This window comes from Phoxinus phoxinus (assembly GCF_949152265.1).
Source record: "Phoxinus phoxinus genome assembly, chromosome: 22".
Lineage (NCBI taxonomy): Eukaryota > Metazoa > Chordata > Actinopteri > Cypriniformes > Leuciscidae > Phoxinus > Phoxinus phoxinus.
In genome coordinates this window covers 25301056-25327824 of record NC_136897.1, presented here as the reverse complement: position 1 = coordinate 25327824, position 26769 = coordinate 25301056, and the positions used below count along the sequence as shown (strand labels likewise).

The window sequence follows — 26769 nt, the reverse complement described above, 5'->3', positions numbered from 1 at the left end:
CTAGCCTAGCTTGAGTTATCTTTTCCATAAATTAAGTGCATTTTCAATTCAAGCATAATTTTTATAGTTTCTTTTTTTCCCTATAGGGAATTTAGACATTATAAATTCCTACTCAGAATGAGTCTCTGTTGCACTGAAACTGTTTCGGCGAAATCACAAGCTTATCTTTTAAACTCAACACATCAGCTTTTGTTTCTTTCATAGTCAATACGAGCAAGCTTTTATTTATTCAAATGCCTTTTTTTTACGCATTTTACATTTTAGCAACTGTTAATTCCTCAACACTGCTTCTACGTAGCCTATTTGATTCTTTAGAGAACAAATAATTATTATTGAGTCTCAATAACGTTTCAAATTTCATCTAAATTTTAGTTGTCATGTTCTCAAATTACCATAGTTTTAATATCTTACTTCCATATTTTCTCTTCTATGAGTTTATCAATCTGCAATTATGATCATCTAGAACCTTTTTTTTAAGCGTTTCATTAAAAGACAATCATTTTATAGCCTTCTTCAGATCTTCTCTCTGTAATTTCTCTGTTTATTCTAATACGACCATCTCTAACTGTAATAGATTGCCCTATCTAACCCTATAGGCCAAATTGTCTTTCACACTTAGGGGTCTTCATTTATGGCTAAATTATCTGTGCCTTCCTGACTGAAAAGTTTTACGTGGCTTAAGGTGTTAGAAGTTCCCCAGTAGCATGTGTTTTTGCTATCAGCGAGCCTTGAGAAAACAGACATGCATTCCAGAAGATAAACATGCTTAACACCACACAATGTCTGAAGAAGTTAAGACAAGTTTTTTTTTTTTTTTTTTTTTTTTTTCATTAACACTACATTAATACACGTCACTCTCACATCATTTAGATGTAACCTACTGCTTGACCACAATAAAACACGGCCAGCCTCCGAATTCACCCCCATTTGCAGTTCTGTCCCTGCATTCAGGAAAGCAAACAGCAATACAATCTCTCAGTTGCAAATTCAATCAAAATAGCATTCTCTGTATTCTTTTACAATCTCAGTTCCCGTAAACTAGATCTAACTGGAGTAGAATAGAATAAAATTCTAAATTCCCCTGAGTTTTCTAAATTCTCCCTTCCCTCGGGGGTTTTACTGTCCTCACTCGAAAATTCTTTGTTTGTGGGTAAATGATCTCTATCTTTCCTGAAGATAATTACCTACACTAAAAGTTCAAAGGCTAAATAACCCATCTGTCTTCCTAAGGTCAATGGTCTTTTCTTTACAAGTTAACCATACTAAAGAGTTCAAAAGGCTCTTTCTGACCATTTGTTTTTACTGTTTGAGTTTCATACTGTCTGACCACTATCAGATTTGAATGCACCCCCACTTTCAGTTCTGTCCCATTCACTAATGCAAACAGAGCTACTAATGCAATCTGTTGCAAATTGAATTATAATAGCCAAATGCCAAATCATAGTAACATTACTCTGTTTTTTTCTAACCCATATTAACACAGAATTTTCTTCAAATTTGTATCATCACTTTCTTTGTTTGGAGCCAATCTATGTTTATTTATTTTATTTTATTTCAATCAGAATCAAACTTTTACAAAAGCATCATTTGCAAATCAGTTAGCTTCAGCTGTTTACAGCATTTGCTCACTTTTGTCTCATTATTTGTATCAGGACGGTTTCACAGAAATCACAATATCATTCATATCTCAGTCCCTAAATTACACAGACATCTCTCATAGCTGCCTGCACATTCAAATCTTTTATAAACTCTGTTATAAACATATGGAAATCTATTCTTCAATATCCTTGTTTTCCTAACATTAATACAATAAAGCACATTCACATCATAATTAACACTGACATATACTTTTCCCATTCTGCTTAATGAAACATTCCTCATGTTAATCCCTGTTAATCATACTCAATGCCTTATTTTTATCTAAAACTCACTTTTCATACCATTTCAACTTAATTTGACTTAACAGGCCGCAGGCGTTCATAAATAGTTCCATGAATTCTATCAATCCCTACATTCCATGTTCCTTCTATCTTCAATCTTTCCCTACATTCCAGTTTCCTTCTTACATCTGTTCTCTTTATCTGCAATCCAACAATCACTTTTTTGTGATTTCCATCAGAAAAAACATTCTATTTTCTTTCTATCTTTCCCTACATTTCAGTTTCTTTCTACATCTGTTCTCTTTTTCTTCAATCCAACAATTCAGTTCAACAACTCTTTTGTAATTTTCATCAGAAAAAAACAAACATTCTATTTTCTATCCCTACATTTCAACAATTATCTGTCTATTCATAGTTTTACACAGATGCTGAACACATATAAAAAGCCTTTTGTTAAACAAATATCTGTTCTCCCAATTTCTTGCATGCATTTTCTGGCCATAATTTCTTCTTTTTAACAAAAACTGGTGTGTAAAAATGATCTAGCTTACTGTTAAATGATCCCATCTTTGGCTGAATCTCCTCTCTTGGATTTTTATTTTCGACGCGCGTCTTATTAATCTGCCAAACGTCTTCGGCAGATCTGACTTCTTAACCCAAAATCAGACAGGTTTTAGCAAATATGCTCTGTATTCAGTTGTGACTCTTCCGTTCACTTACTTAATCAGCTGTGGCTCTTCCGTCCACCTACGAGCTAGTTTTCAGAAAATTAACTTGACTTCCTCAGGTCAATTTCCCGCTTAAAAACTCTACTCGCACACCAAAGAAACAGTCTCAGCCAATATGGTTCACTCACAGTTAGCCTATATCAATCTACACCCAACAAAAGAGAAGAAAAATAATAATTTGGCTGTCTTTTTTACCTGAGAAGATGCACTGCCACCAGTTCTTTCTGATCCCGGTGAGGATTCTTCTCTGGCCCTGAAATCAGGAGTTGTCTCTCTCTCTCGTAACCTGTTGAGCTCTATTTCTCAAACCGTCGAGGTATGAGACCAGTACCTGGTACCGGGGCGATTCACTCCGTCAACTCCGTCTCAGGACCAGGAGAAGAATTTTCCTCACGGAATCCTCACTTCTGACACCAAATTGTTGTGGCAAAAACAATTACTAAACTCAGCATTCCCAGGCAAAGAGACGTCAAGATCCAAATTGTATTTAAAAAGAAAAGTAATTTATTCATGCGAGAAAATGGTTGCCTGACCCCAGCCCTGCAGCCAGGCTGCAAGGCCAGAGTCAGAGACAGACAGATACTGCGACTTTCTCCTCAAGAGAGCTTGGCCTGCTACTTTATAATGCAAGGGGAAACCATCACCCCCACCGTTTATACAAGCAAGAACAGCTTCCCCCAGCATGGGAACTTAAAACACAGATCATTCTCGGGCTCACACCCATACAGCTGTATCAGCGTTACAACATAAAGCTCAAAATACAGAACACATGGCATTCATATATTATCATTGAGAAAACAAAATAAACAAAGAAAAGATTAAAATTGCCACTACACATTCAAGCTATTTTCTGCAGAGATTTTGTAATGAATTTAAAGATTTTCTGGCAAAAAAAAAAAAAAATTCATGATTACTAACAGTATATTTTCTCTTACTCCCTAAAGTCTAAAAGCCCTGTATTTTACTACACTTGAAAATAAATGTTGAGAAATTGCACTTTTCACGAGTAGGGTATCAATTTTTTTTAAAGCAATTAAGGCTAATGATGATATTTTAGAGAGAACTATTGTGTTAAATAAAATATTGTCTAACATAGCTTGAAAAGTAATTGATATTCAATTAATTATAGAAATAATTATTTACTGTTATTATGTAACATTTAGCTGTTGCTTAAAGGGATGGTTCACCCAAAAATGAAAATTTTGTTATTAATTACTCACCCTCATGTTGTTCCAAACACAAATTAAGATTTTTTTTTAAAAAAAAAGCCTCATATAAAGCCATCGAATCTCTTCTCTTTGAACTAAACCGCTCAATTCATATGGATAAGTTTTACTATCTCTTTATGAACTCTTTTAAGCATCAAATAGGTAGTTGCATAGATTTCATCAAAGAATATCTTATTTGTGTTCAGAAAATGAATGAAAGTTTTACGGGTTTGGAACAACATGAATAATTAGACACCATTTTTGTTTTTGGGTGAACTATCCCTTTAAGAGTCTATTACCACATGATTTTCAACCATTGCAAAAATTAAACATTCTATAAAATTGTCACACTATTTAGACTCTTCATTAGAATGACAGAATAGGCATTTACATAATCTCATTCCACTGTCAATTTGTACACATTGTAGTGTTAACTTTATTCTTATCAATTCTGAAAAAGAAATATATTTTATTCGTTTATATGACATGTTTTTTATTGACTACAAACCAACATATGGGCCAAAGAAACTATCCTCTGGTGTCTGAACAATTAAGTAATTATATTTCACTTTTATAGCAAGAAATCACAACAAAAGCTACACATCGGGTTTTAAAACTGTATTCAGATTTTTTCCAAATTCTGATAATGGAATAAAAGGAAAATGCTAGACACAATAGAAAATTAAACAACTTATAATAATGTATTTAATACCTTAAATATCCTTCTGAGGTGAACAAACTTTTTCTGCAGAATTTAGATTCCTTTTTTATACCCTATTCATGGAAAGTGCCAATGCTAAACTTTAAGACACCGCCCTGGAACAGAATCAATCTTCTCATCCTGTAAATGTCATGACTGCACTGTATTTTGAACAATATTTTGTATCTCATGAGCAAAACTATGTGAAAGAAAAAGGATGTTATAATTAAAAGTGTGACATTTAACTGTAATGGTACAATATTGTCACCAAATGTTTTCTATATTTTTGTGCAAATGTATTTTCAGATCATCTCTCTCTACCAGCTCAAATGTTTACAAATCTATGTTCATTGGCGTTCCTGTTGTACTAATCTGTGGATGTTTTGAAGGGAAGGAAGATTTCTATAAAAAACAAATGTATAACTTTTTTGGCCTGTGTCTTCATCAAATACAGCTGCAGAAAGCCGACCTCATTAATGCAGCAATTGTGTTAACGTTAGCATGTTTGACACCTGCGGAAACCAGAACACACAAATACAGTTTTACCCAGGCCAAGAGCAATCCGCTGACACATCAACCTCTCGCACTCACGTCCGCCCACCTGAACGCCGAGGTCACTGGCTTTAGAGGGACCGGCGGACCTGAAGCCACACGACACAACACAAGGAAACTTTTCCAGGAAGACAGTAGGATGTGTCCTTGTGTGACCTTTATCTCTTCACCACAATCGTGTTGAGAGCACATCGGCTTTGGCAGAGAAGAAATTGGCAACTGATCTGTGCATTAGACGGAGCGGCAGTAGGATTTAAACGAGGTCACGGAGAACAAAATTAATGTAACCCACCCAAATTATTCATTTAAATCCTTTACATAATATTTTTATATTGTTAATGTGATCCAATGATACCCATCCTCTTCAAGCACCAGCTGTATTCAATTCGATTGGTCAGTGTGTTTCTGACAATAAACACTAAAGCATTTCTTGTTAGAAAAGATTTTGTATTGCACATAACATGACACCGCAGCCATCAATATGATTCGATTATGACATTTGCACATTCATTCATTCATTCAGCAAACATATTTAAATACAAAAATAAACCTTTGGCTCAAGATCTCTTAACACTCCATGTTGCTTTTTTTAGCTGCGAAATCATCAATGATTTGCATGATTGTAGGATATGTCGATCATGTCCCTGAGTCAACGACACCATTGCCCATTTGCTCCTGTCATTATTTTCATCCAGCTTCTCCGTTGTTAAGGATCGATGGATGCTTTCCGCTTTGACATGTCCCACGAGTTCGGCACCGCAGCAGAACAGGTCTTGATCCCATTTTGCTCAAGTCTTTCCGTATAGGAGTTATTGGGGAAAGCTGTAGGAGAAATAATAGAGAAAATATGTTAGAAAGTGACCTCTGCATCTCACAAACGAATGAGCAGTGTTATTCGATAAGCCAAACCAGGGATGGGGAACTTCAGGCCACTGTCCTGCAGAGATTAGCTGCAAACCCTGATTAAAAACTCTAGTTTTCTAGTTCACTCTGGTTCAGGTGTGTTCGATTGGTTAGTTCGATTATTGGCCCTCCATGACCGAAGTTGCCATTCCTTAAGGCCAAACCGTATTGGTTTTAGCTCACAGGACAAGACTATTTTTATTCAACTGGCAGAGCATGGCACCCTCAACACCAAGGTCATAGCTTCGACTCCCAGTTGCTTTGATTAAAAGTATCCGCTAAATCGGGGGTGTCAAACTTTTGAAATAGAGATGCATCAGTCGACCGGCCATAAATCGGGATAATTTTAAGTTTTATTTTGGCCAATCTCTATTCCAGACTTACACACAAACTGCTTTGACAATCTTTTCCCAAAATGTAATTTGTGTGGGAATATTACATCTTAATATTATTGACTATTACGTAATAAGTCTAGGATGTCAACAGTGCAGACACGTTGAAGACGGACGCGAACAGGACAACACAGAGGTGCCAGCACAGCAAAAACTACCGGGCACAGAAAACTCAGTTTGTGAAATATAGGAAAAAATATATAAATATTGAAATGGGGGTAGGGGTTTATATGAATGTATCTATGAAAGGGAAGTGTCTTCACCTCCATATAAAGTAGTGTTTATAGACTGCTTTGTGTACAGCAATAAACAAGGAAACGTGATATTGCTGCGGTTCCATAAGCGCCATCTACTGACAGAGAGGGAAGTTGCCGTTTCATTCAGTCTGTCCGCTGTTCTAGTTTTGTGCAGGTGTCTTCTAGCATAATTTAATTTCACAAAACAAAAGTCAGACCATTCTGGTTTTTGCTTTAAATCTTGAAATTTTACAATCTAATTTAAATAAATAAATAAAAACTGCTTATGCTACATGTGTAACATTTTTGTTAAGATCTTGATTGAATTAAGTGGTTACCTCATTTCAAATGGCTACAGATATTATAGAGCAAATAAACAACAAATACATGTACTTAAAAAAAGAAATCTGCAACCGGTATCGGAATTGGCCAATTGGTTTGTAAAAAAAAAAAAAAAAAATCAGAATCATCCATGAAAAAAAAACGTTTTCACAGAGCAGTGTGTTTTATTAATTTGTAGTTTGTATGGTTAATAATAATAATGTAGGCTAATTGTCAGTGCACTAGGTTTTAAAAAAGGTAATGCGGCACGCACATTATTATATATGTTATATTTTTCCCAACCTAAAATGAGTTTGACACCCCTGCACTAAATGCATTAGAAAAAGTCCACAGATTCGGGTATGATTATGTGCATTCAGAGAGTCAGCACACCTTCCGTGACGTTTTTGTGACTTTGCTGGACGAAGAACAGCAAAACGAAGAATACGAATCCCAGGCAGCCGAAGATCATTCCGCACAACAGGAAGCTGAAGCTGCCATGACTGTGCATCACCTGAGGGAGGACGAGACTCAAATCAGTACAATTACTCGCGACGGCAAGGACATGGGTTCAACTCCTCAGACCTACCGAACCCACGAGCACCTGGAGGACCATCTCTCCCATCCCTGCACTGGTCACCAGCACCGCCGTGGCACAACCTGAAGACGACACAAAACAACTCATCTGCCGCCATCTTGCCAACAGTCTGGCGATAAGTATAAAAATACTTCAAACTCAAACCATTTGTCAAGATTATGTTGCAGTTACATTCAAATTACCAATGAAATGTAATGACAATTGTACCAAACTTCAGATAATGACGCTAACTTAAGAGCGTGCGAGTTGGGGAAAAACCTAAATGGTATTTTTTTCCCATTCAAAAATTTCCGATTGTGATTTAAAAGAAAGGGTGCTTGTCTGTAGGTATGCACAATTTGGCAGAGGATTTTGTGATATGAAAATAATAATTGTAATAATAATATTTACCCCAAAAATATTAATAAATATTTTACTGTAAAATAAAATCGAGTAATATATGATGATAATTGTATTTTACAGTACAACTGTACAATTACAATACTTATATTTATGGCTCTTCATTTCATAATTTTTAACATTAAACCATCATTAAAGCTTCTTGCTGACAAGTTTGGGAAAAAATATTTATTTGACGCATGTTGCGTTCTCAAATGCCCATTTTATAAGAAACCCAAAATAACCCTCAAACACGCAGTGCATTTACTAAAATGTAATTTGATTATTGCAATATTGCAGCCCTACACAAACTCACACTGCATTTTAAGGCAGGTCCGTTTAACCCACCGATGATGTCTCTATCAACACACTGATTGGCTCTTTTAGCTCAAAGCAGCGATGGGACTTCTCCCATTTATTTTTCTTCAAGTGGTTCATCTCATCTTTGGATTCATATGCAGCATTTGTAACATCTGCTACAGCTGCAACCGTTCATCTCAGGTCCAGATCTGCAGGATATTTTTAATGATACCTTTAATCACTCTACCCCAACCAACCCCCAAAGTTGCAGCGTACAGAGAGCGCTCAGTAATTAGCCATTTATCTCAAAATAATTCCTCCCAGAGGCTTTGACCGCTGGGTTTAAAAAGGATTGTCTCCGCAGTAAGACACAAGACCTGTCAGGCCGAATAAAGCCAAAGGCCAACAGCGAAGAATTAAACAGGGCGGCTCCTGTTGCCTTCGTCCCAGCAATAAACCTCGAGTAAACCATGAGTAAATACTGCAAAACCACCAATGGCTACAGTCGAATCAATAAAAGCCGTAGAAAAGGTGGAGATTTAACATTGCCGGAGACAGCGGCGGTCCATCTGTCGCAATACCTTTATACTCCAGGATGTCTTCGGTGAGCGCTAGCATGCAGGGGAAAACACTGCTTATAAACAGGCCGAGACCGCAGGTGCCGATGAAGAGGAACACACTGCTGTTGGAGAAGATCAGCAGCAGGAGAAGTGTGACGATCACACCCACCTACGACACAACACAAGGGAGAGCATTTGCATTTTTGGACACGCTCCAGCAACAAAGCCTTTATTAGTGAGGTGAACACCCCTGCTTTATCTGCCGAGGAACGGAAATGAAGCGGCCCGCTGTCATAAACTTTTGCCGCAAATAAAAGCGTGAAATGACAAAGGAGCCTCACACACACCAGATAAACAAATGTCCCAACTGGACAGGGCAGAGCAGGATGCAGAATAAGGATGTTTGTTCCCGTCCGCCGGTTCCCTTGGTGCGTCGTGGGTGACACACCTTCTTTTGATAGAGTGAACCACTTTTATAGTCCACTGGATTTAACACGAGTCTGTGAAGTGACTGAGGAGAGACTAGTGGACTGATAAATGATGCTTCGCTAAGCTCCGCCCCCCCCTTGGTTACTGTTGCCAAATCAGACACGTTTCACAGATCATCCCATAAGAATGAACTTGGAAATTTCCATCACATTTCTACAACGCATTCATTATGATACTGTGTACTGATGATCAAAACTGCCAAAAGATTCAAATAAATGAATATTAATCATAAAATTAAATATTTGTATTCATTTACTATGAGACTATTCGTTTATTTCTGTTCATTTTCACAATTTTACTTTCATCAATGGGCAAAAGTTTTGATTTTGATTTTTTTTGGTTTTGAAAAAATATCTTCTGCTCACCAATGCTGTATTCATTTGATCAAAAATACAGTAAAAACTCTATCGTTTTTTTCGATCATTTTGATATATAGTTAAATGTAATTTATTTCAGTGTCACATGATCCTTCAGAAATCATTCTAATATGCTGATTTGGTGCTCACGAAACATTTCTGATTATTATCAATGTTGAAAATTATGCTTAATATACATTTAGAAGCCGTGATTTACTACTATTCAAAAGTCTGGAGTAAGTAAGATTTAAAAGAAACAAATACTTTTATTCAGCAAGGACGCATTAAATTGATCAAAAGTGACAGTAAAGACATTTAATAATAATGTTAATAATAATAACGATATAATATATGTTCTTTGAGCTGCATATCAGAATGCTTTCTGGAGGATCATGTGACACTGAAGAATGGAGTAATGATACTTATCACAGCTTTGATCACAGGAATAAATTAAATTTTAAAACATTTTCAAACTGATATATTCAAAAAATATTTGTAATGTTACAAAATTTTTTAATAATGTTTCAAAAGTTTTCAGTTGTAGTGTATTTTTGATCAAACAAAAGCTGTTCTGGTGCGCATTAGAGACTTATTTCAAAAACTTTCTTTAAAAAAATATTCTCATACTTTTTTCTCTCATATATTGAAGGCCTAAGGAATATCTTTGCACTACACATTCTATGTTTGTTCATATGTTTATCTCTGGTTTTGGTATATTTATTTAGCCTTTCCCCCCCTACTATGTTATGTCATGTCTTTTGTCATTTCTCACATTTTCACACACACACACACAAAAAAAGACCTACCAAACCAAAAAAAAAAAAAGGAAAAAATATTACTGACCACAAAATTTTGGACGCTAGTTTATATATAAAAAATCTGTCTTACAATTACAAGTGACTTAGCAACAACGTTTTCCACATTATTACACAATACTTTCATGTACACACCTGATTGACGATGAGCAGTCGGATGGGTTTAAAGTGGTAAGACAGAGGTATGGCGGACAGGCGGCCGACGGTAATCGCCGCCCAGAAGACGCAGGTCAAGTACCCGGCGGTCTTGTGAGGGAGATCCATAGGGGGCGCCACTGCGTAGCTGTACACAAAGCCTGTGTATGAGCCCTGAGGAGCGAGACGTTCAATAATACATGAGTTCAAGTAATTAAGCAAATGCTCTTAAATTACAGAGCTGAACCGGCTGTGAAGTGCTAATCCTGCTTACCACTATACCGTCAGAAAAGAAGAGCACCAGACCCCCGAGGATATGGATCCAAAAGAAAGACAGTGGAAAGCTGTTGGCGTTGCCAAGGAGACAGCAGCTGAACAAGCCTATGTGGCCTGTGGAGACAGACAGAAGAGCGGGAAGATTACAACAACATCCTTTCCGGCTGTTATGAACATCTAACGGCACGTTTCTGACTTCATGTCTGATCCAACATGGTCATTATTTCATCAACGTCAGTGGTGCAGAAGTGCCGTCGGGCTCACAGTCTTACTTCTGGAAGACTCTTTCTGATGTCCATCGTCTTCTGTCAGACCTGCGGTTCCCCAGGTCTTCATCGCTAGCACGTCTCCATCTAGTAAACGTCGACTGGGGTCTGATCCGCAGGCGAACAACCGCTCACGATACATCAGGATGAATATTGCGATGGGTACAGGAAGCTACAAGACAACACAGAGTATAAAGACAGGGACAATTAGGGATTTCTGATTCATTATGGAACCAATAAGCATTCATAAAACTCTTTAAAAGAAGTCTTGATGGAAACTATATAACCTCAAACAGCAGTATTAACTAAAACATTATTGTGTAAATGCATTTGACTACAAAAAAAGGTGAATTTAAACTTCAGATTCTGTCAGATTAGAACCAGTTGTTTCAAACAGTTGGGGAAAATATATATAAGGGAAATATTTTCTCAAATAAATTTATAAGAAAATATCCAAATATTATTCTTGTTCATTTAGTACTCATTCAGTGGAAGACACCAGTTGATTATTTAACTAGCATTTGTGTACTTGCATGAACATACATTTTAAAAAAATGTAATTCATTTTTATTATAATATATATATACTATAGATATACGGCCATTGTGATTTTTTCAATGTTTTGGAAAGAAGTCTTTTAAGCGCACTAAGATTTATTTGCTCAAAAATACAGTAAAAACAGTAATTTAAAGAAATTGTTTTGTTTTCTATTTGAATATATAGTAAAATGAATTATTTTCTTGTGATGCATTACTCCAGTCTTCAGTGTCACATTAATCTTCAGAAATAATTCAAATATTATGATTTGATGGTCAAGAAACATTTATGATTGTTATCAATGTTGAAAACATTTGAGCTGCTTAATATTTTTGTGGAAACAGTGATTCTTTTTTTACAAAGTTCAAAAGAACAGCATTTATTTGAAATATAAATCTTTTGTAATATTATAAATGTCTTTACTGTCACTTTTGATCAATTTAATGTATCCTTGCTGAATAAAAGTATAATTTTTTTTTACCCTAATCTTTTTTAATGGTACGGTATATTGATTGAAAAGTGAGAAAAAAAAAAGATATATATATACACATATATACACATTGACCCTATGCGCCAGATAAATGAGCACAGCTAATAATAATCATCTCTTTCAAAGAATAATTAGCTGGTTAAGTGGATGTACTGATTGTAGAGTTAAAGGGGTCATGAACTGGCTTTTCATTTTTTCATATTGTTGTCTGAGGTCAACTTATGACATTCGCTTGGTTTTTACATGTAAAAACATCAAAATGAAATATATATATATATATATATATATATATATATATATATAAATAAATATAGCTGCAAGCAGCGATTACGGGCCCAAGCCGGTGGCACCGCCACCCCGGTGCCTTTAGTTGCACTAAAGGCACCAGGGTGGAGGTGCCACCGGCTTGGGCCCTCCATCGCTGCTTGCAGCTATATTTATATATATATATATATATATATATATATATATATATATATATAAAAAGCCGCCACCCCGTTGCCTTTCGGGTTCCTGTGCACGACGGGCAATAACCTAACCCCGCTTTGACTGTCGAGAAGAAGTCTGCTTTAGAGCTTGTATCAGTGTGAGTCTTTCTGCTCCCCTCCAAACACACACAGAAAAGGGGGGGCTGTCTGTATGTGTGCCCTCCCTCCCCCCCCCCTCCCCCCACACACACAGAGAGAATGGCAGGGGGATCTCTGTCAGAGAGAGACAAAACCACATTCAAACCAAAATATCTGACTTCCTGTTGGTCGGAGCTTATGACTGTAAATGAGAAAGTTGTCCGGATCGATAAGCACAATATACAGACCGAGTTTTGTGACTGTAGGTAAAAATAACCCCACCACTTTAGTCAAAAGTATCTTGAAAGTAACACACTTCCTGCTGCCAGTTGGTGGCGCTATAACTTTGACTCACAATAGTCACATCCATGTGATCGCCCTCTTACAACAAACACACTGCTGAAGTTTCATCAAGATCAATAAATGTATGAAGACGTTATAACACATTGTGTTTTTCTTTTCTCGCCATAACTTCGTTTCCTCGCCACGGCCAAACCATTCGAGATATCAAAAATCCGTCCGCAATTTAGCGTCCTAAATGTCTTTACTTCATGCTGACCGAGTTTGGTGGCGATAGGATCATTTTTCTTGGAGGAGTATATCAAATTCCAGGGGCATGCGTTTTCATACAACCCATAATAGCCGACTTCCTGTTAGACTGGCGTAAAACTTAGAGCACGAAAGTTGTTCGGCCCGATGAGATCTATATGTGTACCGAGTTTCATACTTATTCATGCAAGCGTGTTTGATATATGGACAAGTGTTCGAATCCCATTCCAGGGGGCGCTGTCGAGCCCCCATGCCACGCCCAGGTACCAGCTTCAGCCCGGCCCTGATGGCCAGGGGTTCTGACCTGTGTGCAAAGTTTCAAGAGTTTTCGAGCACGTTAAGGGCCCCAAAAGTGCCCGAGAAGTCCCACACAGCAGAGAAAGGGTTAAAATAAAGCCCCCCTCCTCTCTCACACACACAGACACTGAGAGAGACTGGCAAAATTCCCATCAAATCACATTCAAACCAAAATATCTGACTTCCTGTTGGTCGGAGCTAATGACTGTAAATTAGAAAGTTGTCCGGCTCGGGGAGATAAATATAAATACCGATTTTTGTTACTGTAGGTAAAACTAATACCCCATTTTTGACTAAAGGTGGCGCTACTGAGGCCCTTACCACGCCCGTTTCTGAAACTTTGCACAAGTGTACTAGGCAATAAATGTAAAGTGTCTGTCGAGTTTCATGCAATTTCAAGTATGCTAAGAGTCTCAAAAACTTTAAAAAAGAATATTAAAGTTTGATGCGTTGCCATGGCAACAGTATTTAAGATATCAATAATCCTTTCACAGGTCCACATCTGCCGTGTGTTTACATTATACAGATGAAGTTTGAAGCAAATCGGTAAAAATAAGAGGGTGATTTCAAAGCATTTTGAAAGTGACACACTTCCTGCTGCCAGTTGGTGGCGCTATAACTTTGACTCACAATAGTCACATCCATGTGATCGCCCTCTTACAGCGAACACACTGCTGAAGTTTCATCAAGATCAGTTAATGTATGAGGATGTTATAACACACTTCCTGTTTCCAATATTCGCCATAAATTCGTTCCCTCGCCACGGCCAAACCGTTCGAGATATCAAAAATCCCCTCGCAATTTAGCATCCTCCATGTCTTGACTTCATGCACACTGAGTTTCGTAGTCATCGGATGAATTCTCTGGGAGAAGTGTTTCAAATGCCAGAACATGCGTTTCCATACAGCCCATAATAGCCGACTTCCTGTTGGACTGGCGTAAAACTTAGAGCACGAAAGTTGTTCGGCCCGATGAGATCTATACGTGTACCGAGTTTCATATTATTACATGCAAGCGTGTTTGATATATGGACATGTTTTTGAATCCCATTCCAGGGGGCGCTGGCGAGCCCCCCTGCCACGCCCGGGTCCCAGCTTCAGTCGGGCCCTAATGGCCGCAGGTTCTGACATTTGTGCAAAGTTTCAAGAGTTTTTGAGCACGTTAAGGCCCCCAAAAGTGCCCAAAAGGTAGTAAAATAATAATAATAATAATAAAGAAGAATAAGAAGAAGAAATATATATATATATATATATATATATATATATATATATATATATATATATATATATATAAATAAATATAGCTGCAAGCAGCGATTACGGGCCCAAGCCGGTGGCACCGCCACCCCGGTGCCTTTAGTTGCACTAAAGGCACCGAGGTGGCGGTGCCACCGGCTAGGGCCCTCCATCGCTGCTTGCAGCTATATTTATTTATATATATATATATATATATATATATATATATATATATATATATATATATATATATATATATATATAAACCGCCACCCCGGTGCCTTTAGGGTTCCTGTGCACGACGGGCAATAACGTAACTCCGCTTTGACTGTCGAGAAGAAGTCTGCTTTAGAGCTTGCATCAGTGTGGGTTCTGCAAAAGTGCACATCGAGGGCACATATCAGACGGACAGACAGACGGACACACACACACGCACACACGCACACACACGCACACACACGCACACACACGCACACACACGCACACACACACACACACACACACACACACACACACGCACACACACACACACACACGCACACACACACACACACACACACAGAATGGCAGGGGGAACTCTGTCAGAGAGAGACAAAACCACATTCAAACCAAAATATCTGACTTCCTGTTGGTCGGAGCTAATGACTGTAAATGAGAAAGTTGTCAGGCTCGATGTGCACAAAATACATACCGAGTTTTGTGACTGTAGGTAAAAATAACCCCCCCACTTTAGTCAAAAGCATCTTGAAAGTAACACACTTCCTGCTGCCAGTTGGTGGCGCTATAACTTTGACTCATAATAGTCACATCCATGTGATCGCCCTCTTACAACAAACACACTGCTGAAGTTTCATCAAGATCAATAAATGTATGAAGACGTTAGCACACATCGTGTTTCTCTTTTCTCGCCATAAATTCGTTTCCTCGCCACGGCCAAACCGTTCGAGATATCAAAAATCCCCTGGCAATTTATCATTCTCCATGTCTTGACTTCATGCACACCGAGTTTCGTGGTGATTGGTTGAATTCTCTAGGAGGAGTATTTTAAATTCCATTGCATGTGTTTTTTAAACTACGTCAAATAGCCGACTTCCTGTTGGGCTGGGGTAAAAAGTCAGAGCACGAAGGATATATGAACCGATGAGATCTATAAGTGTACCGAGTTTCATATTATTCCACGCAAGCGTGTTTGATTTATGGACCAAGTTTTCGGACCGCGTTCCAGGGGGCGCTGTCGAGCCCCCCTGCCACGCCCGGGTACCAGCTTCAGTCCGGCTCTAATGGCCGCGGGTTCTGACATTTGTGCAAAGTTTCAAGAGTTTTTGAGCACGTTAAGGGCCCCAAAAGTGCCCGAGAAGTCCCACACAGCAGAGAAAGGGTTAAAATAAAGCCCCCCTCCTCTCTCACACACACAGACACTGAGAGAGACTGGTAAAATTCCCATCAAATCACATTCAAACCAAAATATCTGACTTCCTGTTGGTCGGAGCTAATGACTGTAAATTAGAAAGTTGTCCGGCTCGGGGAGATAAATATAGATACCGATTTTTGTTACTGTAGGTAAAACTAATACCCCATTTTTTACTAAAGGTGGCGCTACTGAGCCCCTTACCACGCCCGTTTCTGAAACTTTGCACAAGTGTTCTAGGCAATAAATGTAAAGTGTCTGTCGAGTTTCATGCAATTTCAAGTATGCTAAGAGTCTCAAAATCTTTAAAAAAGAATATTAAAGTTTGATGCGTTGCCATGGCAACAGTATTTAAGATATCAATAATCCTTTCACAGGTCTACATCTGCCGTGTGTTTACATTATACAGATGAAGTTTGAAGCAAATCGGGTAAAAATAAGAGGGTGAATTCAAAGCATTTTGAAAGTGACACACTTCCTGCTGCCAGTTGGTGGCGCTATAACTTTGACTCACAATAGTCACATCCATGTGATCGGCCTCTTACAACAAACACACTGCTGAAGTTTCATCAAGATCAATTAATGTATGAGGATGTTATAACACACTTCCTGTTTCCAATATTCGCCATAAATTCGTTTCCTCGCCACGGCCAAACCGTTCGAGATATCAAAAATCCCCTCGCAATTTATCATCCTCCATGTCTTGACTCCATGCACACCGAGTTTCGTGGTCATCCGATGAATTCTCTAGGACAAGTGTTTCAAATGCCAGAACATGCGTTTCCATACAGCCCATAATAACCGACTTCCTGTTGGACTGGCGTAAAACTTAGAGCACGAAAGTTGTTCGGCCCGATGAGATCTATACGTGTACCGAGTTTCATATTATTACATGCAAGCGTGTTTGAGATATGGACATGTTTTTGAATCCCATTCCAGGGGGCGCTGGCGAGCCCCCCTGCCACGCCCGGGTCCCAGCTTCAGTCGGGCCCTAATGGCCGCGGGTTCTGACATTTGTGCAAAGTTTCAAGAGTTTTTGAGCACGTTAAGGCCCCCAAAAGTGCCCAAAAGGTAGTAATATAATAATAATAAAGAAGAAGAATAAATAAATATATATATATATAAATATAGCTGCAAGCAGCGATTACGGGCCCAAGCCGGTGGCACCGCCACCCTGGTGCCTTTAGTTACACTAAAGGCACCGGGCTGGCGCTGCCACCGGCTTGGGCCCTCCATCGCTGCTTGCAGCTATATTTATATATATATATATATATATAAAAAGCCGCCACCCCGTTGCCTTTCGGGTTCCTGTGCACGACGGGCAATAACGTAACCCCGCTTTGACTGTCGAGAAGAAGTCTGCTTTAGAGCTTGCATCAGTGTGAGTTAGAGGATGGATACCCGACCCGAGCCCGACGAGACCCGCCGGTACCCGACGGGCCGGGCCGGGTTCGGACAGATATTTAGAAATGATGTTCGGGTTCGGGTCGGGCTCGGTCACATCAGCGCGATAAGGCATTGAACATTTTAAATTTAAAACAGCTTATTATGTAGGTAGCCGATGTGCCTGATGCTTTCACTTGATGCAAACGTTCGTTTTTGTGATTAAAATACATGTAAAATATTACCATAACATCCGTCTTCCTGTGTGCGGACATTTGTTTATGTAGCCGTGACAACGAAACGCGTGCATAATGTGCGCGCGCCAGGTGTTAAGAGCGCTTGTTGCTCCGCGCGCTGATGCGCTTGTCCTGTTGACATTTCCGATTGCCTTCCTACAGTTGCTTAATAAAAGCGGGCTTTCCACACAAAAAAACGTACAATTGTCATTAGTATGAGAAAAAAATGGGATTTTAACTGTCGGGCTCGGGTCGGGCTCGAACATAAATATCTTTATGCCTGTCGGGCTCGGGTCGGGTTCGGTTACTGCTCTGTCGGACGCGGGCCGGGCTCGGACTGAAAAATTTGGCCCGATCCGCACTCTAGTGTGAGTCTTTCTGCTCCCCTCCAAACACACACAGAAAAGGGGGGGGCTGTCTGTGTGTGTGCCCTCCCTCCCTCCCTCCCTCCCTCCCTCCCCCCCCCACACACACACACACACACACACACACACACAGAGAATGGCAGGGGGAACTCTGTCAGAGAGAGACAAAACCACATTCAAACCAAAATATCTGACTTCCTGTTGGTCGGAGCTAATGACTGTAAATGAGAAAGTTGTCCGGATCGATAAGCACAATATACAGACCGAGTTTTGTGACTGTAGGTAAAAATAACCCACCCACTTTAGTCAAAAGTATCTTAAAAGTAACACACTTCCTGCTGCCAGTTGGTGGCGCTATAACTTTGACTCACAATAGTCACATCCATGTGATCGCCCTCTTACAACAAACGCACTGCTGAAGTTTCATCAAGATCAATAAATGTATGAAGACGTTATAACACATTGTGTTTTTCTTTTCTCGCCATAACTTTGTTTCCTCGCCACGGCCAAACCGTTCGAGATATCAAAAATCCGTCCGCAATTTAGTGTCCTCAATGTCTTGACTTCATGCTGACCGAGTTTGGTGGCGATAGGATAATTTTTCTTGGAGGAGTATATCAAATTCCAGGGGCTTGCATTTTCATACAGCCCATAATAGCCGACTTCCTGTTGGACTGGCGTAAAACTTAGAGCACGAAAGTTGTTCGGCCCGATTAAATCTATATGTGTACCGAGTTTCATATTATTACATGCAAACGTGTTTGATATATGGACCAAGTTTTTCGGACCACGTTCAAGGGGGCGCTGTTGAGCTCCCCTGCCACGCCCGGGTACCAGCTTCAGCCCAGCCCTGATGGCCGCAGGTTCTGACCTGTGTGCAAAGTTTCAAGAGTTTTCGAGCACGTTAAGGGCCCCAAAAGTGCCCGAGAAGTCCCACACAGCAGAGAAAGGGTTAAAATAAAGCCCCCCTCCTCTCTCTCACACACACAGACACTGAGAGAGACTGGCAAAATTCCCATCAAATCACATTCAAACCAAAATATCTGACTTCCTGTTGGTCGGAGCTAATGACTGTCAATTAGAAAGTTGTCCGGCTCGGGGAGATAAATATAAATACCGATTTTTGTTACTGTAGGTAAAACTAATACCCCATTTTTGACTAAAGGTGGCGCTACTGAGCCCCTCCACCGCGCCCGTTTCTGAAACTTCACACATGCCTAGTACCTAATAAATCTGATATGCATGTTGAGTTTCATGCAATTTGAAGCATGTTAAGAGCCTCAAATGCACCCAAAAAGAATATTAAAGTTTGATGCGTTGCCATGGCAACAGTATTTAAGATATCAATAATCCTTTCACAGGTCTACATCTGCCGTGTGTTTACATTATACAGATGAAGTTTGAAGCAAATCGGTAAAAATAAGAGGGTGATTTCAAAGCATTTTGAAAGTGACACACTTCCTGCTGCCAGTTGGTGGCGCTATAACTTTGACTCACAATAGTCACATCCATGTGATCGGCCTCTTACAGCGAACACACTGCTGAAGTTTCATCAAGATCAGTTAATGTATGAGGATGTTATAACACACTTCCTGTTTCCAATATTCGCCATAAATTTGTTTCCTCGCCACGGCCAAACCGTTCGAGATATCAAAAATCCCCTCGCAATTTAGCATCCTCCATGTCTTGGCTTCATGCTGACCGAGTTTCGTGGTCATCCGATGAATTCTCTAGGAGAAGTGTTTCAAATGCCAGAACATGCGTTTCCATACAACCCATAATAGCCGACTTCCTGTTGGACTGGCGTAAAACTTAGAGCACGAAAGTTGTTCGGCCCGATGAGATCTATATGTGTACCGAGTTTCATATTATTACATGCAAGCGTGTTTGATATATGGACATGTTTTTGAATCCCATTCCAGGGGGCGCTGGCGAGCCCCCCTGCCACGCCCGGGTACCAGCTTCAGTCGGGCTCTGATGGCCGCGAGTTCTGACATTTGTGCAAAGTTTCAAGAGTTTTTGAGCACGTTAAGGCCCCCAAAAGTGCCCAAAAGGTAGTAAAATAATAATAATAATAAAGAAGAAGAAGAAGAAGAATAAATAATAATCCGGAGGAAAACAATAGGGCCTTCGCCTTTTCAAGGCTTGGGCCCTAATAATCCCATGGAAAACAATAGGGCCTTCGCCTTTTCAAGGCTTGGGCCCTAATAATAATCCTTAGAAAAACAATAGGGCCTTCGCCTTTTCAAGGCTTGGGCCCTAATAATTAATAGGCTATTTTCCACCCTGGTTATGAGCCTAGCTCCTGAAACACTCAGTTTTTATGCATTGAAGACGTGGAAGTAAACGCCCACTGCTATGATTGGATAACAGTTTTGCATATTATAATGAGTTTCATGTAATTCGTGAATCGGTGGGCGGGGCTAAACAGCATTGCTCTTCTTCTGCGGAGGCGGAGTTTGATACCCTGTGACGTCATAGATCCCCACTTTGAAGAACCTGTGGTTCGCTGAGCCTGCTGTCAATAAAAGCTTTTATTGGACTAACAAGGAAGTTTTCAGTTCTGAAACTTACAGGATATTCTTATAGTATGATGACCTCTTATATGTCAAAAGCTCAAGGAAAATATGATTTCTCAGTTCATCAGCCCTTTAACAAAAGTTATCATGAGCGTTGTAATGTTTGAAGCGGATGTCATGACAAATATCAGGGAAGATTTTAAAATGAGTGTTTTATTCATAAATCCGTAAGATCTCACCTTCATGCTGTGGAAATACAAACCTGAAGACAGAACACAAGGAGCGCTGAAAAGAGGCGGCGCTTCATAAGGTCTATATTCCCCAGGTGTGTCAGTTATACTATCACTATTTATCTAGTTTAGTCGTGAGACATTACAGCCAGTGTTTATGCAGACATGCAGTTGGCAAGGTGACAATCTTAGTTCATTTCTTTTATTCAAATACCCTCCCAGCTGGCTCTTTGACATTAGAGCAGACGGAGCTACACTAACCGTACACAACTTCAATATCACGTTTCCTTTAATACCATTAGCTCGTGTTCTGATGGCATGCCAGTCTTAAAATCATTTGAATAATACTGAGAACTCAAGACTGATGGATCTTACATTGATGATAGCCATGATCCAGAAGGCGTAGGAAACGTTGGTCACCACCTCTCCCTCGGTGTGAAGGCGGACACTGGACACGTTGTGCACATGTCTGCCCGCGAGCCTGTGCCTCAGATGAGTTAATGATGTTGTATTGGCACTGCTGTTCCCGATCACACAGCTGGTCTCCGACAGGAAGGGGTCAGCGATGAGGGGACTCACTAACGCCCCGAGACCGACAAAGAAGTGAAGGGCCTGGAAGAGATCAGAGACAACCCAGATAAAGAGGAGAATCAAGAGTGATGTTCGTTTTCTGATAAAGATTCTCACTAAGCAACTTCGAAAACACAGTTCTAACGTCTGATTGGATGCGTGTTTAAACGATGCTCACAAATAGGCCAATATTCAATAAAGTGCCAATATTCAATCATGCTTGAAACAGCATATAGTTCTGCTAATGAACCTAATGCAAAACATAATCAATTATATTATTTATTTAACGTTGATGTGTTATCCAGTGTTATTTTAGCATTATTTATATTCTATTATTTTTCACTCACACAAAGTAGGGAATCTCAAGTTTAACTATCCTTGTGGGGACATAGGTCCTCACAAGTATAGCTAAACATGCTCACACACACACACACGCACGCACGCACACACTTAAATATTTGTTATTGTTAAGCATTTTAACCCTTTTGTACACTGAGGGTGTGTTTTCTTTTTTACTTGGAACAGAATGTTTTTTACAGCACCAATTTTTAAAATATCCGTGAAATCTTTAAAATGACAATGAACTGGTTCTGTGAGCCAAGGGGAGAGCGACTGCAGCTACGACTTCCACAGTTGCAACATCGCCTTGTCCTGTCACTTAAGTAGTGCATATTTACTTATTATGAATAACATTTGAAGTATATTGTGTTTTATACTCAGTGAAAAAAGACTGTATTTGACTGAAATACCAGAATCTAATCTTTTTAGATGCAATTAATCACGATTAATCGATTTGACAGCACTTACATAGTCATTTATAAATATACATTTTAAACTATATAATAAAAATAATAACTATAAGTTAGGAACTTTCTAGCAGCATTCTCATAACTCTTTTCAACATTGATAATAATAATAAATGTTTCTTGAGCAGCAAATCATCATATTAGAATGATTTCTGAAGGATCATGTGACACTGAAGACTGCATCATATTTGCATCATAGGAATACATTTTACATTTGAAACTATATTAAAACAGTTATTTTATATTGTAATAATATTTTATAGTTTTACTGTAGTTCTGATCAAATACATGCAGCATAAGACTTTTAAAAATATAAAAAAACATATAATAAGATATGTTCAAGGTCTCAAGTTACCATGTTTATTTAATTTGAAAGAAAGGGTTAAAATCCTGGCCTAATTTGTAATAATATATTTTTTAAACAAACCAAGCAAAATTGCTTTCAGTGATCATCATGCTTTTGGAATGAGCAGATCTGGCATTTTCATAATAACTCCCACATGTACATACTTTTGTAAAAGTCAAACTGGTTTTTCTAGGGTGGGTGAATAACAACAGAATTTTTTGTTTAAAGCAAATGATTGTGTACATTGTGTGTAACAACTTTTTTAAAAGAAGATTTGTGTCTTCTTCAGACAAGATACAGAATACACTGACCTGCAGAAAAACAGTGGAGTCTTTCTGGTAGATCTTGACCAGTTGTAGGTTTGATATGGTGTCAATGATGCCCATGGCAAGACCAGACACCGCCATGGCAAGCGCCAACAGGATCAGCTTATGGCATAGTGGGATGACAGCAAAAACCACAGAGATGGTGAGCGTGGACACAGCCAAAGCTGACAAAGAACTCACAAGCCTGAGACAAATAAATAAGACATTGTGTTTTAAACAGAAGGCAAAAGTAATAGTTCAAGTAGTCAGGGTTGGTGGCATGAAGAATACGCAAACGCATTTTTTTAGGGTTAAAACCTTTTTAAAGGGGTGGTAAAATGCCATTTTCACAAGATGTAAAATAAATCTCGGATGTCCGCAGAGTGTGTGTGTGTGAAGTTTAGCACAAAATGCTCCACAGATATTTTTAAATAGCATGTTAAAGTTGTCACTTTTTGAGGATTTGCAAAAACGCACCGTTTTGTACCTGGCCCTTTAAATGCAAATGAGCTGCTGCAGAGGGCGGGGTTTCAAGAGCTCGTGTGTGTTAGCAGCTGCAATTACCTCACGCAGAATAAATTAAAATGACAGAAACTGTTCTGCCTTTAATGTTAAAGCGGAGTCAGACAAAGATGGAGAGACTCAAGAAGAAGTGACAACACGTAGAATGCAACAGGACGTCTCTGAATGGTTAGTTGATGAATTTATGTTGCTGATGTGGAGTTAACCATCTTCAATTAGCATATTCTGTCATGCTGATCTATAAATCGCTCGTATAGGAACTGTTGTGAGATGCACACAGAGTGACTTTCTATTGCATGTGAAAAGATGGATGCTAAAGTTTGAGCTGACTCACAAATGTGCTCGACTACAACAACTCTTCCTCTTCTCAACATGGACTGTGTTCTGGGGGCGGGGCTTATGTACATTTTAGGGTTGCTGATGTCACTAACCCGGGAGGAATGTCGTGTAGTCCCTACCAGCCGTTTGTTGTAGTCCTTTTCTTTAAAAGCAAATATCTTCCTTTGCTTTGAACTTTGAGCGTTGTAACTTTGCAGATGTTGTTTATGATCGAACAGTAACATTACACACTAACTACAGTTAGAAAAGTGAAATCATACTTTACCACCTCTTTAAAGTGGATAAACTGAGCACGTTTAGTATGTATATGTACTGTATAAAGTAAAGTTTCAAAAAGGTCCCGCCTGAAATAGCCTCAGGTGAGTCAGTTGTTCAGTCAGGCGTCTCAGACTTTATTATTTTCACCTTGGCCCAATTCAGTTCTGTTTACATGGCTTATCAAATGCTGCTTCTATTGATAGCAGATGATACCAGTCGGTACGTGACACTAGTTTACTTTCTTCCAGTTTCAAGCCACAAACTGTATTAGCATAAAGCAAAACAGGAAAAAGTAAACATGGAGAATGTTCTCTGTTTAAATACATTCAGGACTGTAAAATAAGAGATAAAGATCAACCATACACAAATCCACAGAGATTAAGTAATATGATGACTACCGGTATCTGTAACGCCAAGTTTCCAAATAAAAGCAATTGGAAAGGGTCAAAACATGACTAAAGCAAGAGAAAGAAACTACAGCCATGCTCGCTACTGTTCGCATGGTTTTACCTGTTTTTAAGTTAATACGTGGACATTTTCCGTGGTACAGGCTTAGAACTGTAGAGTAACCAACAAAACAAACTGTAAACAAATATATAACTATGCCAAGGAAATATTTGAGTACACATATAGCTGTAAAACTCTTCAATTCTTCCTTGAATGTGAAATTAAGTCACTTTAAATGAGCAAATATTGTTCCAAACCTTTCCTGCGAAAAGCATTTTTGGAACACTTACAAAAACGAACTATACAAAAGTGAATTTCTTTATCTTTCAGGCAAAACAACAGCAGGCCAGCGTGTGTTTTTATGGCTCGAGTCTCAGATAACTGAGAAAGCAGGACTTTAATGAGCACATGACCACTACAGGCCGAGGCCATGGACGGGTTAGAAACTGATCAGTCCCAAAGAAATCTGATATTCATATCTGTAACGATACAATAATAGTTTACTATCACATTTACATATGGGTAGGACACATTTAAATTCCTTATCACATGAAGAAGTGTACGAGATACATGATAAACAAAACATCTGACATTACAAGTTTAACATTCAAGACAACCATTTCAGAAATGTTTGAATCATAAGTCTAGGGAAAGTAAAACATGTATATATATATATATTTTTTTTTTAAACAAACAAACAAACAAATATTATGCAAAGCATATGGATTACCAATTCAGATACACAGTGTTGGGGAAAGTTCCTTTTAAAGGTAATGCATTACATTACTTTTGCATTCATTTTTCTCACCTGGGCTGGGCTTGCTTGTTTGTTTTTTAACCACAACAAAAAAAAGTTATATTTTTGGCTATGTAAAGGCCCTTTCACGCCTGAAGTCTCAGGCTAAAAAAAAATGCTTTTGTGGAATCCAGATTACAATACACACAAAGCAGTATGGTTTTTAATTTCAGCCATTATAACATACAGTAAATCATCAGCCATAATAAATACAATTTCCAGCACAGGCTAAAATTGTAAATAAATATATATTTTTCAGTTCCTCTTTTTTTTGAGGAAGTAGGCTATGCTAGTAAATATTTTTCTTAAAATTGTAAAACCACATTTATAAATAAATTATTATTTAAGGGATGTTGACACAGGTTAATTAACCTTTTTTATGCATAGATATTAATGGATACAATTTATATGTTTATACCAGAAAGTGTATCTCTTTAGGGCTTCTTTTTTTTCCTGATTTAAAATTATTTGGAATTGTATAAATAGTCTACATTTTCTATATTCCATTAAGGTCATGACAAATTGGGACATTTAAAACGTTTTTAAAAATAATTTCAGCATGTCATAGTTTGACATAAACCACTCAAGAATGAAATGAAATAAAATATAAATCTATTGCAAAGACAGCTGTATTTCTTCAAAATACTCACGTTTTACTGAAGAAACCACCAATGGTGCTTCCAATAAAGAGTAAAAACTGTTGTGAGAAGAAGACCAGAGTGATCTCCTGTAAGGTGGACTGAGTCTGACATCTCAGGTCCAGAATGGTCGGACCCAGAAAAGCGACACAGAGCCCAAAACTGAAGAACACAATCCAGTATGTGAAAGTATGCTGCCAGTTACTGCGGAACAAAGCCCATATCCGTTCATTAAGCAGATGCTTCATACTGGAGAAAGTTGCTGAGGTGTTTCTTCAGCATTTACACACCGCAATTCACCCTAGGGATGAGAAAACTTGTCCAAATTGAGAGTCGCGTGTTCAGAGTGAACGCGGAGTGATGCTCAACCGATTCGCGAGTTGTTCATTGAAATCGGTTCTTTTGAAAGATTTGGTTAAACCGACTCCTTAATGGAGACGCGTTGTTAAAACAGTTTAGTTATGTTTTGCATAAAGTGTGTTACCGGTGTTTTATATGTTTTTTGTTTGTTTTGTTTTTATGTCAAAGAAAATCCTTAGGAAATGATGATATTATGGAGCCTGCTACATAAATTAAAATCACCAAAACACATCAGATTCCCAGCAACATTTGAGACAGACCACTATTCACAAACATATGACGAACAGTATTTGTCTAAATATTTAATTACAATAATCGACTTTAGGGAGCGCTACTGAGTGAACAAACTGGTATAATTAAAGCGAATCGAGTCGCTAAAATTATTCCATGTCAGGAGGAGATTTTTGCTTGTGCCCAAAATTACACTATCGACTAGTAACTCAAGCGAACCGATTCACTAAAACAAAATGATTC

General features: G+C 38.6%; 1 protein-coding gene across 1 annotated transcript; it reads right to left on the bottom strand.

Moving 5' to 3' along the window:
- Nucleotides 1–4283: 4283 nt before the first annotated feature.
- Nucleotides 4284–26769, bottom strand: mfsd4aa (major facilitator superfamily domain containing 4Aa). Its single transcript, XM_079597122.1, has 10 exons — nt 25948–26769; nt 22942–23140; nt 21284–21520; nt 11100–11265; nt 10826–10941; nt 10552–10725; nt 8778–8925; nt 7510–7580; nt 7314–7434; nt 4284–5890 (listed from the first exon to the last, which is right to left on the bottom strand). The coding sequence occupies exons 1-10, from the start codon at nt 26181–26183 to the stop codon at nt 5775–5777; spliced, it is 1584 nt and encodes a 527-aa protein (XP_079453248.1). The 5' UTR covers nt 26184–26769; the 3' UTR covers nt 4284–5774.

Coding starts and splice junctions, on each gene's coding strand:
- mfsd4aa (XM_079597122.1), bottom strand. CDS start 26,183: ATGAAGCATCTGCTTAATGAACGGATATGGGCTTTGTTCCGCAGTAAC. Junction 23,141..25,947: donor GGTGGTTTCTTCAGTAAAAC/GTGAGTATTTTG, acceptor TATTTGTCTCAG/GCTTGTGAGTTCTTTGTCAG. Junction 10,942..11,099: donor TCAGAAAGAGTCTTCCAGAA/GTAAGACTGTGA, acceptor CTGTCTCCACAG/GCCACATAGGCTTGTTCAGC.